This window comes from Canis lupus, chromosome 10 (assembly GCF_048164855.1).
Source record: "Canis lupus baileyi chromosome 10, mCanLup2.hap1, whole genome shotgun sequence".
In the NCBI taxonomy this organism is placed as follows: domain Eukaryota; kingdom Metazoa; phylum Chordata; class Mammalia; order Carnivora; family Canidae; genus Canis; species Canis lupus.
The window spans coordinates 69,120,450-69,141,582 of NC_132847.1; the positions used below are offsets into that span (position 1 = coordinate 69,120,450).

At 47.0% G+C, this 21,133-nt stretch overlaps 1 protein-coding gene across 1 annotated transcript in view; it reads left to right on the forward strand.

Annotated features, from left to right (window-relative positions):
* Positions 1 to 21,133, forward strand: part of SNX30 (sorting nexin family member 30) — a 106,673-nt gene that overhangs the window by 78,202 nt on the left and 7,338 nt on the right. The window contains 2 exon segments of the mRNA XM_072842372.1: positions 10,431 to 10,517; positions 20,299 to 20,451. Of these exon segments, the coding sequence (XP_072698473.1) occupies positions 10,431 to 10,517; positions 20,299 to 20,451 (240 nt within the window).

A 21,133-nucleotide genomic window follows, 5' to 3' on the forward strand; every position in this document is an offset into this window, starting at 1 on the left:
AGAGGAGAACACAGGCAACACCCTTTCTGAACTTGGCCACAGTAACTTCTTGCAAGATACATCCACATCCACGAAGGCAAAAGAAACAAAAGCAAAAATGAACTATTGGGACTTCATCAAGATAAGAAGCTTTTGCACAGCAAAGGATACAGTCAGCAAAACTAAAAGACAACCTACAGAATGGGAGAAGATATTTGCAAATGACGTATCAGATAAAGGGCTAGTTTCCAAGATCTATAAAGAACTTATTAAACTCAACATCAAAGAAACAAACAATCCAATCATGAAATGGGCAAAAGACATGAAGAGAAATCTCACAGAGGAAGACATAGACATGGCCAACACGCACACGAGAAAATGCTCTGCATCACTTGCCATCAGGGAAATACAAATCAAAACCACAATGAGATACCACCTCACACCAGTGAGAATGGGGAAAATTAACAAGGCAGGAAACCACAAATGTTGGAGGGGATGCGGAGAAAAGGGAACCCTCCTGCACTGTTGGTGGGAATGTGAAATGGTGCAGCCGCTCTGGAAGACTGTGTGGAGGTTCCTCAAAGAGTTAAAACTAGATCTGCCCTACGACCCAGCAATTGCACTGTTGGGGATTTACCCTAAAGATACAGATGCAATGAAACGCCAGGACACCTGCACCCCGATGTTTCTAGCAGCAATGTCCACAATAGCCAAACTGTGGAAGGAGCCTCGATGTCCATCGAAAGATGAATGGATAAAGAAGATGTGGTTTATGTATACAATGGAATATACTGTTTGTAGTTTATGTATACTGAATGGAATATTACTCAGCCATTAGAAATGACAAATACCCACCATTTGCTTCAACGTGGATGGAACTGGAGGGTATTATGCTGAGTGAAATAAGTCAATCAGGGAAGGACAAACATTATATGGTCTCATTCATTTGGGGAATATAAACAATAGTGAAAGAGAATATAAGGGAAGGGAGAAGAAATGTGTGGGAAATATCAGAAAGGGAGACAGAACATAAAGACTCCTAACTCTGGGAAATGAACTAGGGGTGGTGGAAGGGGAGGAGGGCGGGGGGTGGGGGTGAATGGGTGACGGGCACTGAGGGGAGCACTTGACGGGATGAGCACTGGGTGTTATTCTGTATGTTGGCAAATTGAACACCAATAAAAAATAAATTTATTACAAAAAAAATAAAAGCCTATTTCCACTGAAACAAACAAACAAAAAACCAAAAGGCACCCTGACTTGCTTAAAATGAGCCAGAATATTTTGCTTTCCTTATAAAGTTAATAGCCTCTGTTTTTGTGAACAAAAGTAAATTTCTACAATCCCTGGGTAGTCTTTGAATTTGTCTCTTAAATAGACACAACCTTCATCCAAAATGCTCCCTTAACCTTGCCAGACAGAAAATCTGATGCATACACAGTCCTGGGATATTACAATACAAATTACTTTGTTCTTGCATGTGGCAGGTTTATTAGTACTTAATATATTTGTGTACTTGGAGCAGGATTTTAAATTGTCATTTAGCTCAGGTTTATCTGGCATCTTTATTAAAATATTATTAGACAGTGAGACATAAGCTTATGTGAGTAATTGAAGTTCTACATCAAAGAAACACTTGTTTGTTTTCTCGCTTTCTTCACCCCCTGTGTGAGGCATATAGAGTTTCTCATTCACTAAGCCTCAATAAACATTAATCAGGTTAATTAGGCTGGGAGAATGGGAGTGTATGAGGTGTTTTCTGGAAAGGGCATAGGAAGGAGGAAGTGTTGACTGGTGGTCTCTGAAACCCTTGCTCTGCCTCATTGGTGAGCTGAGCTAAGCCTGGTTAGAAGGAAATACCATCTACCCACTTCCATGCTTTCCAACAGGAAAATGTCTCTGCAGAGCAGTCTGGGTAAGACAGAGTGACTTGATGACAGAGCCACAACTACGTGGGTCCATGATCTCCAGCATTTTCTCCATGCAAGACCAGACTGACGTTCAACTATTTCAAATTCCTAATGTTTGCCAAGGTCTGTGTGGCCAGGTCTAAAGACACCGGGAGAGGGGGATAGATGTCTTAAGTGGCTCCCCTGCCTTTGCCTTGTAGATATTGCTCCTCTCTAAGAATTCTTAGCTGAAATTTACTCCTCTGAGAGAGTCATACAGTCTCATTTCAAAAATAACTTTCTGATTTGTGGGATAAGTGAGATAGACTTTGCTATTCAGCACGAAAACTCAACATAGAGTTGAGAGCTTGTCGAAGGCCTGGTTGTGTCACGTTCAGTATCCACTATCGTATGGTCTTCAGGCCCGAGCCAGTCCTTCCAGTTTTGTTTTGGTGGGGAGGTCTTATGATGGCCCCGAGTGGACCAAAGTGAGTATACATCCTCATCGTTTGGAATGAGAGGCCTGTGACATAGGAGTTTGAAGTAGTTGTGGGTCTAAGCTGAGTCCTGCATGGAGAAAATGCTGGAGATCATTGAAGCCCTCTCCCATTAGGGGCTAAGGTTGGGGTTCCTCTCTGGATTTGAAAAGGTCTCTCGAGTGACTTCATGTCCTAGATCTAGATCATCTTGTCTATCTTTCTCATTTGCTAGATGAGGAGATAGAGCCCCATCGGCAAATCTTTTCTTTATTCCATGGCCACAGTTCTAATGAGAAGTCACCTTGTATCTGTGTCTTTACTCTTGGCCAAGAAGCAAACCAGATCATTTCCTGTTTTTTGAGACTGAGTCTCACTCAAATTGTGTCTGTTGAAATGCACCTGTGCCTGGATACATTCTGTTCCCTTTGAAGGTAGAAAGAAAGGACAGAAAAAGTAGGATTGTTATCAGGCACGTGGAACACATGGACAATGTTCAGTGAACAACGAGGACAGCTTGTCCTAAAAAGATGGCTGAGGTCATGTATTTCAAGGATGCCAAGGAGAGATAATGAACAGTGTGTGAGAGGGAGGGGTACCAAAGTGACCCTCAGGCCCGGGACTCCAGTTAAACACTCCGAAGACATGTGCAGGTAAGCCCTTAAATGGGATCTTACATCCTATAGACTATGTGTGGGGAAAACATAATTATTAAGATAGTGATGGGCTGGGAGAGAACATCCTAGAGTCCTTACAAATTTTAGGCAGTGCCTTTTGAGTATTGGTATTCTTATGACCAGGACACAAGTAGGAGAAGCTTTAAGAAGATTGGAGTAGAACCATCTTATTTCCCATACTGCCTTATTCATAGAAGGTGGTTAGCAACTGTTTAATTGAATGTGACATTGTGGTCAATTAGAAACATTAACAGATATGTAACTACTGCATGACCTGTATCTTGTTATTTTTAAGAGATGGGTTTACCTACAAGTCAAGGAGCATGCTTATCTTGCTGAATGACTAGGGTGGATTGAGAGCCAGAAGAGGTTGGTGAGGAAAAGCCACACAGAAGAGGTGGCTTTGGCTGGAGACTCGAATAACATGTAGGAGTTGTCTGTGCAAGGATCAGAGGATTGGGTGTTATAGGCAAAATGAATAGCTGGTGCAAAGGTTCTAAAGCAGAAATGCGCTTTTTTTGGTTTCTTTGCAGATTAGAAAGGCAGATGTGAGAGGAATCCAACGAGCAAGGGAGCAAGTAGAAAGAGGTGAACTCAAAGAGATAGAGACCAGGACATGCATAGTAGTAGCATCTTAAAGGCCATGGTTGGTAAGAGTCTGGATTTTAGTCTTAGGAACAAAAGGGAAGGTATTCGGGTTAATGTGGGGGATTGACCGGATACAGTTTTCACTTTAAGAAGACACCTAGTGCTACAACAATATGGAAAGTGGGTTGAAGGAAATGAGAGTGGAGTCAGGGAGACATTTAGGAAAATTATCACAGGGAGCCATGCGGCCAGTAACTATGGTGGTAGAGCTTGGGCTACAGTGCTGGATTTGGGTAGGTTTTGGATGAAAGGCCAACCAGACTTGCTGCTGTATTAATGTGAAGTCAGAAAAGGAGGGGATTCCTGGGCTTTTGGACTGTGGTTACGGTTCATTAGGATGGGGAGGTTCAGGGTAGAGCAAGATTGGGCAGTTGGGAATCAAATTGAGTTCAAAAATGCCTAATAGTCATTAGAGATGTCATGGCAATTGATTATGAGTTTAGTTCAGAGTGGAAATAGAAATTTGGGAGTTGTTTGCATATAGGCATTTAACTCCATGGGAAGGCAGTAGACCATCTAGTGAGATGAGATCCAGGTAACTAGTCTGGGCCTGACTCTGAGGCATGACAGTATTTAGTGGCCTAGTACCTAATTAGGAGGAGGAACAAGTAGAAAAGGAGACTCAGAAGGATTGGTAATGTAGTAGGAGAAAAAAAGTAGAGGAAGCCAAGAGAAATGTTTTTAGAAGGAGCATGATCCACAGTAACCATTATATTTAATAATATGGAGGTCATTGGCGATTGTGGTTAGGGATGTGAGATGTGGATGCAGACGTTTGGTTTTAAAGACATAGTTCGTCTTTGAATCGGACATACTGGGGATCCCTGGGTGGCTCAGTGGTTTAGTGCTGCCTTCGGCCCAGGGTGTGATCCTGGAGTCCTGGGATCAAGTCCCACGTTGGGCTCCCTGTGTGGGGCCTGCTTCTCCCTCTGCTTGTGTCTCTGCCTCTCTCTCTCTCTCTCTCTCTCTCTCTCTCTCTCTCTCTCTCTCTGTGTCTCATGAATAAATAAGTAAAACCTTTAAAAAATATATCTGAATTGGAGATACTTTGAACAATGTTCTCGAATAGATAGCTTTTTCCAAATGTGGTTTTTTCATTGTGGTTTTTTTCAGCTTGCTCACCTTTTCCAGTATGAGCCACAAGGTGGAGCTAATGAGTCAAGCAACTAGGCTTCAGGTTGGCCACTTCCACTGCCTTTGAAACCAAAAAACAGACATTTTGGAAGATTGGGGGGGGGGCAGTGTGGGGGAGTTCCTTTGTCCTAAACAAAAATAATTATGTATCGAAGGCGTGATTTCTTGAAAAAAAAAAAATGAACAGGATGTAGAAATGTACATGATCTCAAATGTTTTAAAAAGATGGAAAAATATATAAAAATGAACAATCAGAACAATCTCTGGATCCAGGGATCCCAAGCACAGTTGAGATTGGGGCTTAAAATCCCTAAATCAGGATGTAAAGTAAAAGATTACAAAATGTTGACTCTTAGTCTTCTTCCTGTGCTTGGCTCTTAGCGTTCTATCTTCCCTGCAGGGATTAGAAGAGCCTTTTCTATAAAAATCCAAACAGGGCAAGAAGAGATTTGAAGATACTGGTAATCGGGAAGGATCCACAATGAAATGACCCAGCAGAGTCCCTGTAGAGAATTGTCAACAAGCCCTCTATGTGCAGAGAGCTTTCAGTTTTATAGTGTCTCCCCCTTGGATGAGTGGGCAGAGAAGGTCCCTGAATATTTAAGAGAAGATTCTAACATGTATATGAAATAAAAAGAAAGAAAAAAATATATATTTCCTGAAACATCATTGAAGGAAAAGAAAATTTCCAGGAAAAAAAACTCATTAATATCTTCAAAAAGAGATGTCACAAGCATAAAACAAGACTTTTTTTTTTTTTTTTTTTTTTTTAGTATCTAGTGAACAAAGAAATGAGTATTAAAATCATGATAGAAATGGGAAAAAATAGAAGAGTTAGGAGAAAAAGTAAAATCACATGTAAAGGGAAACAAAAAGAGAATTTGAGAGGGGAAAAAAATAGGTAAATTAGAGGACCAGGCCTCAGTATCCAATAAAATTAACAGACTGCCAGGAAGAGAAAACACAGAAATGGGAGACATCAAAGAAGTCATTCGAGGGAAAAAACTAGAAGTAAAGACATGAGGTGTTACTGGCTATGCCTAGGAGATGAGATTTCCCCCCTCTTGTATGTTTTTATTTTCCAAATTTTCTGTAACAAGTATCTTTCAAAACTAGAGGGAAATGTGTGATTTTAATATTACCCACCTTGCCCTAGAAAATTTAACTCATAGGTGGTCCATTTGCGATAGAATGAATATGTAAAAAGAGCATGTCAAAAGGGGCAACCTAAGTTCATCCAATCAGTTCTGTCACCAGGACCAGGGTTAGACTCATGTTCCTGTCTGCAGGAAAATACTGTCCTAGAGGGAAACCCCAACACAAACCGCAGTACTATGTTGGGTATTTGATCTTTTATTCCCATTTGAGCATATTTCTTTATTACTGAACACTCATTATTCTGCATGAATCCCCCTTGGGTCTCCTCAGCCCCTGGCATCCCAGAATATGAACCATTCTGTTCTGTAGTTCTCCGCGTGTGGCTGAGCTGTTCCTGCTGCTTTTATCTGCTTCCCCAACCCTGAATCCTAATGTCACTCTTACAATGAAGTTTGAATTGCTTAAAAACCTTTGGGACTCCAGGTGACTTTGGTAGCTTGCTGGCCTTTTGCACTGGAGGCTCTTTTGGTGCTACCTCTTCCTCATCCTCTAAGTTTGTGAGCTCACCGTCTCACTGGCAGAAGACGTGAGCATGAGCTCTGGGTGTGGAAAGGGAATGTTGAACCTTCCAGTTGATGCTGACCGTTGTGGTATTTTCTTGGAAAAGAATCCAGTACAGAAATTGGAAGCCAAACAAACCACAGACTGAATCTGTGCTTTAACTTCCAAACACTGTTGTCATTGTAGTTCAGGGGTTATTATTAGCTTGTTATTAACAGTTTGGATGACTGGTAGTATGTTTCCATTGTTTTAACTCTTTTATTATGGAAAAATTGAGGCATCCAAAAGTAGAAGGGGGGAAGGATAACAAACCTCCATGTACCCATTAGCCCTACCCATTAGCCGACAGCCAGCTAAGCAGCCGCGCATTCATGATCCACGGTGTTCTAACTCTGCTCCCACCTGCCACCCCCTTCAGCATAATCTGGGGACCCCAGATTATTTTAAAGCAAATCCCAGGCATCAGATTGCTTTGTACAAAAATGTTTAGTACTTATCTCTAAAATGCAAGTGTTCTTTTTAAAAAAAGAATCACATTATTATCACACCTGAAGTTTTGCTCTTAAGATATCCTCAAATTTCCAGTTAGCATCTCTTTCCTCAGTTGTCTCAGATGCTGTTTCTGTAGATGTTTTTCGAGATCGTGATCCAAATAAAATCCATACTTTGCTCTATCTGTTCCTTAAGTATTTAAAAAAAAAAAAAAATCCCTCCCCATCTCTTGTTCCTTGCCAAGAGGAACTTGTTATTTGTTAAAGAAAAGGAGTCATTTTCCCTCTCTACATTTGAAAAGCAGGGTGGTGAAGGACCAGATTACTAGGGCCATCTCAAAATCATGATGAAATGTCCTACGTTAAAAAAAAAAAAGCAACCACAGCATATGAGAAAAATATATCTCATGTCTAATTAAAAGGCAACTTCTCACTGAGGCCCTTGCTGGCTACTCTGTGTACAACTCCACCATTCCCCGGACCCTTGGCACTTCGTATCTTCCTGTCCTATTTTCTTTTTTTTTCCTCCACTCAGCACTACCATATCCACTATCTATTAATATCTTTTACTGTGCGATCTACCTCCTTTCTAGAATGTAAGCTCCATGGAGGCAAGCCGTATCCCCAGCAACTGAATCATGAATGAAGACACATAAAGGCAGGGCCGAATGTGGGATGGTCAGAGGCTGACCGGGTGAGGAGGGCGGGATGGAGGAAGGGGCAGAGGGACACAAGGCAGCAAGGAAGGTATTCCCATGCACGTCAACTTTTGATTCACGTTATCCACCAGCATCAAAGACCCTGACAGAGTTCTGTGAGCAGCTCAGGTGATGACTAGCTTTTGCTTGTCTCTTAGTGATGGAGGGGCCTCTCCATGGCTGCTGTCTGGACCCCTTTGTGGTCTCAAGCTCAGGCCCTGTCAACCATGGGCTGGTTTGACCAGCTCTATCAACAAAGCCTGTGGTGTTTGGGGGTCCAAGGCTGGTCCTCTCAGATAACCACCAGCTGTGCGCAAAGATGCTTTCAACAAGGACGGTAGTCTCAGCTTAGCTCATTCAAACACATTTCCCAGCCCGTAGCGTGGTTGGGCTCACGGTCACACTGGGAAATTACACGCTGTCCTGGAATGCGACGAGCAATACCCTGAGTCACCACTTGTACTGTTAGCAGCGTGGCCGCAGCCAGATCCTTTCGCTCTACCTTGGTGTTCTTGTCTATAAAATGGAGATAACATCCTTTCGCTTGTGCAGGCTCATTGTGAGTCTTTTCTGCTGTCCAGTGACGTGGGGGATGTTAGTGCAAATCCTCCAGCTGTGTGCACGAGGAGGCGGCATTCTGGTCACTTGGGGTGATGGAGGGGCTGAGGAGTCAGAGGCTGACCTCCCCTCCCCTGGGCCAGAGAGGGCCCTGGCTAACTAGGGGAGGGAGTATGGCTGGATCTTGGGGGCCCCCTCACAGGCTTTAGAGGGGATGCATTTTCTCTGTGCTAGCTGTGTGGAGCTCCTGCCATCCCTCCCCTCCTAGGGATGCAGAACAAAGAGAGTTCTCAAGCAGAACGAGGGACAGAAGGCCCGCACTGTACTGACTGGGTTCCGAGGCATTGCTTTGACAGCATTTCTAGCTTTGGTTGGGGGTTCTTGCCACACTGACTGAGCGTGTATCACTGCAACAGCCCAGCCCAGCCCACTCCTAGTCTGTGCTTTTTCCAGTAAGATATGAGGTGTCCCATGGTGGGAGTCCACGGCAGTGGTGAGGATTCCAGTCAGCCCCTCCCCGTTGTTCCATTTTGTCCTAGAGAAACCACATTTGTGTCTCCATGGATAGCATTGTGTGTTTTGGGTAGAGATGATGATTTCATGATCTACTAGTACCAGGCTAGGAGATTTGGAATATTTTCTGGGTTCTCTGAAATCCACAAAGGACCCCTAACTTTTTTGTTTTCACTTTATCTATCTACGTGCTGTCCGATGGGGCAGCCACTAGCCATAGGTTAGCTATTAAAGTTTAAATTGAAATTAGTGAACCACAATCCTGAATCCAGCTGCTCAGTCGCACCAGCCAATTTCAAGAGTTCAAAGAGCACGTGGAGCTCATGGCCGCTGCATCGAAGTGCAGATTATGGGAAGTTACCCCTGGGGCAGAGAGTTCTGTGGAACAGCAAATGTCCCTTCTCACAGCTCGATGAGCCCAGAGAGGGAACTTCAGAGCATTCAGGAAAGAGAAGAGTGGCCAACAAAAGATAGGCTATTGCAAATCTTTTCCTTATGTTCTCCACAGGGTAAAACACCTCTCAAAGGAAATACTTACTTCAGGGGAAGAGGTTCCCCGTGTTGATGCATTCCGTTAGAAGGTTTCCCCCAAAGTGCACTCAACTCTTCAAGCACTCCTCACATTTTAGCACATTATCAGGGACCCACGGTGCCCACTGTGTAGCCAAGGAAGGCTCCTTCCTGCCCGACTCTGTACTCTGCTGGAAGGTGCTTATGGGAAAAGCATGAGACTAGAAACTTTCACAGCACTTTGTGACTTCTGAGTTAGTGGGAAAGAAAAGAAAATTCCTATTGCTCTTGATTTGCCTTCCAGGCCCCTTATACCAAAAAAAAAAAAAAAAAAGAGAGAGAGAGAGAGAGAGAAAAGAAGCCCTTGGATGAGACAAATGCTTTCCTACCTAGACTGTGGCTCGCATTCTTTTCCGTCCTACCTAGTAGGGTCCTTGTGGCAGAGCCAGAACCAGGCAGGGCAAGGGAGGCACTCATGCTCAGGTGCTGAGCTTGTACTTACAGGGGCCCACCAGCGATTGTCTCCTCAAATGTTGAGTCCTGGGCACCTGGCTTGCTTCTGCCCTCTGTAGGCTGGCTCTGTTCCAGCTCTTTTCCCACTCACCCTGGTGGCCTCACTGTGTGGTTGTAGGGATTCTGGACTTGTATGTAGATGCGGCTTTGTACTATGTCTGCACCTCTTCCCTATCTGGAACCCCTCAGGTAGGGGCTGTTATCTCTTTGCTCTTTGTATGCCTGGTCCAGACTGGGGGACACGTGAGCAGCTAATGGATCCTTGAGCAAGTCCGTCCACCAGGAATCAACTGGATTCAGTCAAGCACTCTCCTGACTTAGACTTTTCCAGAAACAGTTCAGAGAACGTCCTGCATTGTCACCTACCATGCTCCACATTTGAGCACAGCTGAGTCGTCTCGTCAGTGTGGCTGAGGATGGGCACTGTTGCCCCTACTTGTCCTTGCCCAGAGCTCCTTGTCACCTTCAGGATCAGCTCTGAGAGTGGTTCCAGCCCTCTTCCACCCCGTGCTTCCTGCAGAGTCCATGTCACGTGCCACACCACAGCCAGCCTGTCCTGGGAGCATGTGGCTGGGCCTGGGTGTGCCATGACTTGGGGAGGAATGGGGTAAAGAAGCAACTGTCTGGGGCTTGGAGGCTCCTTTGTGAACTCCGTGTTACATGCTTCTCCTCTCTCCTCCCACAGAGCGTTCTGAAGAAGAGGGACCAAGTGCAAGCAGAGTACGAAGCCAAACTGGAAGCTGTGGCTCTGAGAAAGGAAGACCGCCCCAAGGTCAGAGAAGCCACCCCGGGAGGGATGGGCTCCTCAGGGCGGCAGCCGGGGCTGCCCTGTTGTGCTAACTGAAGTCTTGTCCCTAGATCCATACAGCTGCGGTGGTCAGCCCCAGCTGGACTCTTCATGCTGTTATTTTCCTCTATTTGCTGCTTTCCATATCTTATTTCTGGAAATTCCTAACATGCTCATGGGGTTGAGTTTTCTGCTGTTTTCTGAGCATTCTTTTTTTTTTTTTAACTCTCAGCTTTGCCACTCAAGGGCAGTTTTTCTCTCTCTGTAAAATGGTTTTGAGTGGGAAAGCGGGAAGAACAGTCTAGGTCAGCGTTCTCAAAAGTATGGCTTGCTAACTCATCCACAAGCTGTTGCCAGTCCATGACAAGAAAGGTGTAGAAGCAGAGAATCAGCAGTTTTATAGCAATCTGATATTTGCTGAGCAGTCAACAGGCCTGCTGTCCAGCTAGCTCCCATGGAGCACACCGCGGACTAGTTACACATAGTAGGTCTGCGACTTTGTCACCCTGAGGAAAACACCCAACGAATAGTGGTCCTTTGCCACAAAGTTTGAGAAGCACTGATTGAGCTTATTTACGAGCTCTGGGTCTAGACAGAGGATCATAGTGTAAACATGCTTCTGTTGTATTACCCACTGCCATTTGTTGCCTTTTTCTCCCCAGGCTAAAACGAGATTAAAAAAAAACAACAACAACAAGATTAATAACAGCCAATGTGCAAGTGCTAACAGTGTGCTAAGCTCTTTACAATGTCTTGTGGAGTCCCTGCAACAGTCGTGTGGTTTGGGTACCATTACTGTTCCCATTTGAGGGATGAGCAAACCAAGGCCCAGGATCTGAAAGCTAGCAAATGTTACTGCCTCTGACTTTAGAACCTTGCCAGTCACCACTGTGCACCTGTGCTCCTTTTTGTCTGTAGTTGGGTGGTCTGTTTTCAAAACAAGGGGTAGGGGTAGGGAATGTTATTCAAAAGATAAATTTCAGGGGCCCAAGGTTCGGGGAAGTCGTTTGACATCGGAACCGTTTGTCTCCCTCTGCCTTGGTTCTTGCTGCTGCTGCAGCCGAGCCAAGATGCCGCTGGAAAGGAACCAGCTTTGGAAATTGGAAACCCACACCTCAGAAATGGCACGCCTTGACTCCATATGGTACTTTTTTTTTTCCTTTCTTTTTATGAATTGCCTCACATGATCACCACAGCAGTCATCTGAGGCCCAGGGGGAAGGCATTGTTCTTTCCCTGTTTCACGGGTGAGGAATGAGCCACAAAGCAGTGCAATGAATTGCCTAGCTCTGCGGCTGCCTGGTGTCCCAGTGTGCGGGACGCAGCAGGTGCACAATACACGTTTTGGCCTTGCTCCCTGTGTCACCCATAGGGATCTATACAGACTGAAGGTTGCATATATCTGATGGAAACCCAGGAGATAAGGATTGGGGACTCTTGTCATCGGCCCCATGTGTGCAGCTGGGACGTGGCCAGGATGCTAGGCACCTCTCTTCCATTCCTCCGGCCACAGGCCTGCTTCTGTCCTGTGTGTCACCAGGGGGACCATGATGGGAATGCAGCTCTGTGCACAGAGCCCTCTGCTTCCAGCTACCTGTTCCCTTGACTAGTTCCTAGCCATATTCTGGAGCATGGTGCCATTTAAAGGAGTGACATGAAATATTGTGTTCCTGTGCTTCAAAATTTCTTTTTTCTTTCTTTTTATTTTTCTTTTCCTTTTTTTTTCTTTTTCTTTTTTTTTTTTCAGGTAGGCTCCACGCTGGGCTTGAACTCCCAACCCTAAGATCAAGACCAGGGCTGAGATCAAGAGTCAGATGCTTAACCGACTGAGCCAGCCAGGCGCCCCTTGAAATGTCACTCTAACAACTTAGCTTTCCAGTATAAACCTAGAAGTCGCTTTTCCTGGCTAGGGAGGGAGAGACTGGCAGCAAGTTCTGCTGCTGCCCTAGTTTGGAAGCTCGAAGATCCCGTATCTAAAAGACTTTCTGTCAGCATTCGTCCCCGCTCAGCACTGACTAGGAACTTTCTCGGAGGCTGCTTTGTCATTTGATACATATTCAGCTCTGTAGGGAACCGTTCCTTTGTACAGACAGGAGCCGAAGGTGGTGAATAGTGCGCCACATTGAACGCTGGCTGTGCCCTGGCCTGCCGGCTGCCTGAAGGTCACGCTGCCTTGTGGCAGATGGAGCCAAGGACTTTCTTCTTGCTGCTGCTGTCCCTTCTGGGAGCATCCGCCATACAGCTCATTCTCTTGACCCGCAGGAGTTCGCAGAAGGCAGGGAAGGGTTTCTTTCCAGCCAGGCTCTGGACGTGCTGCCTTCTCTGAGCACACATGGGTAGGCAGCCTGGTCTTAAGGGACAATTAATATTGTCCCTTACTTAACAATTGTAGCAATTAACAAATTGTGGTAGTTCACAAAACAGGCCCTGTCGTGATGGTGACATACCAGTGAGTGTGATCTCACAGCAGAAATTGTGCCACTGGTTTTGAATCTGGGGCAGCAGCTCCTTTGGTGGACAGCAGAGGGCTCCGTTGGTGGCCTCCCCATTCAGATAGGCTTTGGTCCAAAGAGCACAGGATTTAGACTCCGATGGCTCTGGGTTCAAATCCCCGCTCTGTTCTCCACCTTGATTGGTTTGCTCAGTAGCCCTTGTGGACTTCATACATGTGATTGTTGCGAAGGTCACCACTGTGTGTGCAGGAACAGACTAGCTTCCCATAAAAAAAAAAAAGAGAGAGAAAGAAAAAGAAAAAGGCTAGCTTCACTCACCTCCAGGAAGAATGTCAACTGCAAACTTTGTTTTCCTGGTTTGTTGCCCTTGTGGCTTTTTTTTTTTTAATTTTGCTTAATTAATTAATTTTTTTGGACTGCATGGTTTTGCACATGGTTACCTTGTGTCCTAAAGTCTCCCTTGCATTCCCAGCCCTCCCAAATGCCTGTCCTCCCTAACAGCCCTTTCACAGGTAGAGAGACGTCCTTCTCAGACGTCTGAGTAGCTGAACATTTTGCTGTGTCTTGTTTTGTGTGGTTTCCCAGAGCTGCTGGTGGTGAGAGGAAGCCATGATGTCAAGAAGTGGGTCAGGGCAGACTCTTACCCCCAGGACCCTGTGGACTGTGCTATCTGTGACTAGAGCGGGAGCAAGATTGTTCACAGGTTGGTCATGGGGCTGCCAAGGAGGAGAGGATTCTTGCCCAAAGACAGGCAATTTTCACAGGGGCCTGGGTATGTTAACAACATCTGAGAGACTCAGCGAGCCTGGGGACTTAGCCTTGTTTTGAGGTTGAAATCTTGAAGTTTCTCTAAAGAGAGAGGGAAAGTTGATTTTTGTGAAGCCATGAAGTGGTACCAGCAGCTGACCACTTCTCCAAAACCCAGAAGAAAGAAATGGCCTTGTGGGTCTCCACGGCCCTCCCTGTGAATTTCACACTAGAGCAGCTGTGTGAGGAGGAAGGAGAGGCTTGGCGGTGTGCAGGGATGAGGTCTAGAGCTGAGGGCAAATGTTAGTACCACAGAATTGAGAGTCTTGCTTTGTTTTTAGGGTTGAGAAAACTCAGCAGACCCCGAGGTGGTTTCTTCTCTGGCAAGTGGACCTTTGGATTGTGTAGACTTGGCTTCCTCATTTGAACTTTGAGGCCAAAGAAATTATGGGCACTTGGTGGGCTGCCTTCTGATGTACTTGTTAGGACGGCAGACTTGCGTACATCTTCAACTGTAATCCTCTCTAGAAGCCAGAAGGGAGTATCAGAGCTGTTACTAGACACAAAGAGAAGCCAAGGAGAATTGCTTTAGAAACTGAACAGGAGGCTCACATACTAGCATGAACAATAGGCGTAAACCATGGAGGGACATGCGCGTTCTACTCCATTCTGCTATGGACTCTTTTCAATGCTGATCTATTCATGTGATTCCAAAAAGAATAAAGGAGGGACGCAAGAGAGAATGCTTTATAAAAATCTTACAGTTATCTTCAAAAGATTAAAAAAAAAGATAGGGGTTGGTGGATACAGAGAAGGATGCTATTGTAAGCCCTGCCCCACAAGTGGCCTTGTAGTGGGTCCCGGGGCAGGTGAAGAAGCTGCTGGAAACAGGTAGGTCTTGGAGATGAGAAGGTTAACGCTATGGGGAGGTGAGCAGGAGCAGAGAAGAGAGTGTACTGAGCTGTTGCTCCTCAGGGTGAGCAGAAGTAGAGAAGGGAAGTGGAGCTCGGGATCACTTGGCCAAACCTCTTAAAGACCACGAGCCTTTCAGAGCTTTCAGAACCCCTGGCATGGCGAGCGTCCTGGGCTATGCACCGAGGCAGGGAGCAAGAGCTCTAGTTCCACAGCAAGATGGGGGCAGGGAGACTTGTTCCCGTGGAGCTTGTACAGACCCGAGAGTTTTGCAAGAGCATCTGTCGTCTTCAGACGCTTCGGATGAGCGAGGAGAGACATGCCTGGTGTCTCCCCATCCTCTCCACAGAGGCTGCGATCCCAGCCTGGCTTAGAAAGCCGGAGGCACCGTCAGCCAAGGAAGGGGAGGATGGGGGACACCTGGGTGGCTCAGTGGTTGGGCGCCTGCCTTCAGTTCAGGGCGTGATCCCGGGTCCCGCGATGGAGTCCTGCATCAGGCTCCTCACAGGGAGCCTGCTTCTCCCTCTGCCTCTCTCTGTGTTTCTCAAGAGTAAATAAAAAATAAAAAACAAAAAGAAAGGCAGGACTCGGTCACCTTCCCATGTGATTCCTACAACACGTCCTGTAATACGGTTGTTCCCATTGTACAGATGAGGAACCAGGGCTCGGGGAATTACATCATATACGCACCGAAGCTAATGAGGGACGGGCCTAGAATTGGCCTTCAGATGTGTGTGGCTCCAGAGCTGGAGGCCTCTACCCCACTCGGGGGCTCCCAGCAAGCCTTGGTCCCCTGAGGTAGAGGTTGCACATGTAGGTGCACAGTAGCGGGGCTGGAGGAGGGATTGTAGACCTTCTCTTGGGTCTTCACCTCTGGGCCTGGGAGTTCCTTCCAGTCCTCATGCAGGTGAGCTCAGGGCTCCTGTTGCCAGTGCATCTGCTCTCTACCCCATCTTGGGCACTCACTTCTTCCGCCTTACTGGCCGCTCTCTGAAGTGTGTGTGTGTGTGTGTGTGTGTGTGTGTGTGTGTGTGTGTTTAAAGCATTCTTTCAGGGCACCGGTGACTTCCTCTTTGCCCAGTTCAGTAGTAGCCTCTTATCGATCTTTACCCCATCTCAGTGTTTTCTCAACTTTTTTTCATCTCTGACTCATGTAGAAAATGAAAATATTTGTATAGTGCATTGGGACAGACAGTCCAGGTTGCTTGAAATGAGGTGACCAGCCTGGGACTCTGGCTTCCCAGGGGACTGGGGGATCAATACTGCTAATTTCACACAGCACCAGTGAGGAAGCTCCGCCCCACATGGCAGCGTGTGGCCGAGAAACTGCCGTCTTGAATTGGTTCCATCATTGGTCCTGGGACGTGTCCTGAAGCAGCCATGAGAGAGACTTAGACTCTCTCCCCTAAGTCTTGGGATTGTGTCTGCCTCATATAATCTTTAGAGACTTTACTAACCTACTGTCATCAAGGGAGTAGATAACCTGACATCTGCAGCCTCATTCCGAGGAGGAAACTTATTAGAGATTTATATTATAGGGCCTGGAAATGCCTGGTACCTGGGAGAGCTCATTGTTTAAATGAGTGTTGAGTGAATTTGCTTCCCCCCCCACCCCCCCAACACACAAAAAATGCTTAAGCTCATCCCACATTTCCCTTCTCCCATTGCTCCACCTACACTTATTCTGTACTGGAAATTCTCCTGCGAGAGAAGGGAACCGTTGTGAAAAATGGAGCCTTGTCTCTATTTAGAAGCGTTGTCTCTTGAGGTCTTACCTGGTAATTTCTCTTCTTGTTGGTGTCTTGTGATAAGCGATAGCCAACCAGTAGCATTGAATAGTTCTGTCTCAACATCCTTCAGACACAGGATAGCACAACTCTAACGGCACCTCAGTCAAAAAATGAAAACATGGAGATAAGCGATGCGAGATGTTCCTGGTCAGTGAACTGATTGTCACGAGAACACCATCTAGAGAGAGACAAAGTGAGGAGAACGCCAGCTGCCTTCGTCTCCGTCAAGTTGGGCACCTTCAGCTGGTCTGGACAGGTCATCCCAATTCCCACTTCCTCATAGTCTCTTCTCTTCAGCCCTTCCTCCCTCTCCTCCTCCTCCTCAGCCCTCCATCCTTGTGCCTCTATGGCTCTGCCCACCGTGACTCACTTCCTGCTTCTCTGCTCATCTTTCCTAGTAATCCTGGCTGATCCCCTTTACTAACCCTGCACATTCGTAGGCTTCCCCATGAATTCTATCCTTCAACCACTGCCCCCAATCTCCTCTTTGATTTCCCCATATATTAAAAACTTTTGAATCATGGCAAAACACACACCACCAAAAATACCATCTGAACCATTTTTAAATGTACAATTCAGTGTTAAGTAAATCCAGTGTTGTGTAATGGGTCTCCAAAACTCTTGTCATTTTGGGGGAACTGGAACTCTCCCCATTAAATCGTCTGTTTCCCCTCCCCCTGGCCACCACTGTTGTCTCTGTCTCTGTGACATTGACTGCTCAGCACCTCTTGTAAGTAGAATCGTATACTCTTTGTTTTTTGGCAACTGACTTATTTCCCTCAGCATGATGTCCTCAGGGTTCATCCATGTTGTAGCAAGCGTCAGAATTTCCGTTCTCTTTAAGGCTGACTAACGCTCCACTCTATGCACACGTACCCCTTTTTGTTTATCCATCCATCTCTGGGCAGGCACTCGGTGTCTCTACCTTTGTCTGTTGGGAATAATGCTGCGGTGAGTGTGAGTGCACAGATACCTCTGTGAGACTCCGCTTCCAGTCCTGTGGGCACACACCCAGAATGGAGTTGCTGGGTTGTAGGGCAATTCTTTTTTTCTTTTTCTTTTTCTTCTTTTTTTCCTTTTCTTTCTTTATTTTTTGAGGAAGTGCCATACTGTTTTACACATGTGTGGGGGTTCCAGTTTTCTCCATCCTGGCCAACAATTGTTATTTTGTCGTTGTTGTTAGTAGCCATCTTAATGGATGTGAGATGGTCCTCACTGAGGTTTTGGTTTGCATTTCCCTGCTGACTGGGGCCGTGGAGCACCCTTTCCTATGCCCGTTGGTCACTGGTAGATCTTCTTTGCATAAATGTCTATTTAAGTCCTTAGCTCATATTAAAATCAGGTTGTTGTTGTTGCTGTTGTTGAGTTGTCTCAGCCCCTCCTGTGGAGGAGGTACACTGCCTCCTTTCCGTGGTCCATGTACCTGCCCTTTATCCCAAGCCCTATGCTGCTCTGCTGCCACCCTTGCCACCCAGGCTACGAGCTGCTGGTTCCCTCCTGACTTCCGGTATCTTATTTCTCACGTGCAGTTGGTTGCCACACGTGTCGTTCTGTCTCTGCCAAGTTGGTCTCATTTGTCCTCTCCCTTGTGGTGGTAGAGCCACCACCCTGGTTCCAGGGCACCCAGGATGATCTCACGCCAACGTATTTTGGTGTTGACTCATCCCTGATCTCTGGCGAAACCTCGAGGTGAGGTGGTACAGGTGAAGGGTGGTGTAGGGTTTGAAAGAACGTATTTAATAATATTTATTTTTGGAAAACAGAAAAACCTTTTCATATGACATCCATTCTCGGTCGGCGGGAGGGGGGGCTATGCACAGGGCAGATTATCTTCTTATGAACAATTTTACAACACGGACACCGATCAGAGCTACAAAGTATTTGTGGAGCATTTAATCTATGCCAGGCACCAAGTATTTTATGCACATTATCTTGTTTAACCTCCTAGGAACGTTACAGGGTGGTTTGGTATTATCCAGAAACAGAAGCTGAGGTCTGGAGAGGCCCCACGTCACTCATGTAGGAAGTGGTAGACATGCTATTCCAACTCCGGAAGTCTGGTTCTAGAACTTTCTGCATAGTTAGAGGAAGCACAGGCTTTGCTGTTTTCTAAAAAGGGGGTACATGTGAAGTGAAACTGAGAAAACCTGGACTCGGGAACCCAGGCTTCTCCTCTCCTTACTGCCCTCCACCGTCTTGCCAGCTGGAGTTCTCCCATTTGTGGGTGCCGTGGCCTGTGAGCGATTCCTGAGGCGGGTCCAGATACAGTCTACCGACTCACTTGCATTTCCTGTCACTACCTTCTTCCTACTGTTGCCTCGGTCATTTTTCTCTTTTCTTCTCGAAGATTTATTTAGCAGGGTGCTTGGGTGGCTCAGTCTGCCTTCAGCTCAGGTCACGATCCCAGCATCCTGGGATGGAGCCCTACCCCAGGCTCCCTGCTCCATGGGGAGTCTGCTTCTCCCTCTCCCTCTCCCTCTCCCTCCGCCTCTCCCCTGGGCTGTGCTCTCTCTTACTCATGCTCACTCTCTCTCTCTCAAATAAATAATGAAAAATATTTATTTATTTATTTATTTTTTTATTTTTATTTATTTATTTATTTACTTATTTATTTATTTATTTGAGAGACAGAGCGCGCACACTAGCATGGGGAGGGGCAGAGGGAGAGGGGAGAGAGAAATTCAAGCAGACTCTGCGCTGAGCAAGGAGCCCAGGCGGCCTCCCGCTGCCTTCTCTCCGACTCCTCCCGCGCCCCGCGTCGGCTCCCAGGCCCGGCCTGTGTGAACCCGGCCGCCCCGGCTCCGGGTGGCCCTCGGCACTTCTGGAAGCCCTGCCCCCAACGTGGCCGGCTCCCTCGGCCTTGGCCCTCCCTTTATTGGTTTTTCTGGGTCCTCTCCTTGCCCATCGGGCCTGGGTAGAAAACTGCCCTGCGGGGTAGAGATTGACCCCTGATGGCCACCCGTGGCTCGGAGAGTTTTGGGGATCACAGGCCCCGACACTCAGCGCACAGGACCTCATTTGCTGTCGCAGAGCATCTGGCAGGTGGGCCGCCTGGGCCACCCTAGGGCCCCGTGGAGCTCTTGTGTGAGGAGGGGAGCCAGCTTTGTGCTCTGGGGACCTGGGTAGCCACGAGGCTCTCCAACTGTTCCATTTCGAGAAGGCCTTCTAGACTTCTTTGAGAAAAACTTGAGCCAGCCTGCTGTACATTTCTTCTTCATGTTTCAGATTCTTTTGACACACATAAATGATTTTCCTCCCATTTCTTCAGAATTCCCTAACCGAAACTCATCATTTTTGATTATCTGCTATTTTGGGGGTGGGATGGGGGGAAGCATAGACAGGCCTTTAGTTTTCTTGGGGCTCGGAGGAAGAAGTGAGCTGATAGTCTTGTGATTGCAGTGAATTGTGTGGTGAATGAGGGTAGGCGTTGTCAGACATCACAGGTAATGGAATAGTTCCTGTGGTTATGGGGAAGCCTCTCCCTGTTTCACTTATAGGACTGCGGAGAATAGCGGGGCAGCGCCAAATGCTGCTGGATATTTGTGAAACCTGCACACAGTTTTACGTTAAGATGTTAAAAAAAAAATGCAACAGCCAAAGATCTAGGACTCTGAATTGCGGTGTTTCTTCTTCCTGTTTGTAAAGAGTGGGTATTTCCCCCAAGAGTCCCTGTGGTGCTGGGCTGGGTTTGAAGATTGGGGTCAGGAGTGGGCTTTTCAGAATTCCTTCTTAGACCTGAAAACCCAAGGCTCTGCCGTCAAATACATGCCCCCCCCCCGAGGAGGGGGTGCGTTCATGGTGGGGAGCCAGGGCACGGAGTCCCCAGTTGCGCGTGCAGAGTACCCATGTATATGTCCCCCTCCAGGTGCCCGCAGACGTTGAGAAATGTCAGGATCGGATGGAGTGTTTCAACGCGGATCTGAAAGCCGACATGGAAAGGTGGCAGAGCAATAAGAGGCAGGACTTCCGGCAGCTGCTCATGGGAATGGCTGACAAGAACATCCAATATTACGAGAAGGTAACGGGTGCACCGGCGAGACCCCAGCCCTCTCGTTAGGGGAGCACTTGGAACAGCCAGAGCCTTTTGGGAGGCCCAGCCAGACACCCAGGAGCTGAGACCCTGGCAGCCCCGCCTCCCCCCTTCCTCTGTGTCTGGTCTTGGTGGCCCCGCGCGGGATGAGGCGCTGGGATGGGGAGCAGGGCCCATCCGGGTACCCACAGGCCGTGCCCCAGGGCCTGGCGGTCAGCTGCACCCCCGCGTCAGAAGGCCTGGAGTGCGGGCCTGGTCCAGGGAGGGAAGGCTTTGGGGGTGGTCTGAGCTGCTTCGTGGTTCTGCACGCAGGGGTTCTTCACTTTCACGGTGCCATAGACCCCTTTAGCCGTTTCCTGAATCCTTATCAAGATACTGTTTGTAAATAATCCTCCAAAAAAGGATTACAAAGGAAAACTATTAAGAACGGTCTTTTTCACGAATCCCCTTGATGTGGACTCTGCACCCTTCTCTCTCTCTCTCTCTCTCTCTCTCTCACATACACACACACACACGCAGGGCTCTCATCAAGCTACAGCAAAGTCTCCTCAGTCAAAGTTTGCTCCTGGCATGTCTAAACCCAGATCATTTCTGCTAAGAAATGCTAATGTTCCTTGAAAGCTTAGAATCAGCAACGAAGAATGGCCCAATCACAATTCCACAAGCACCC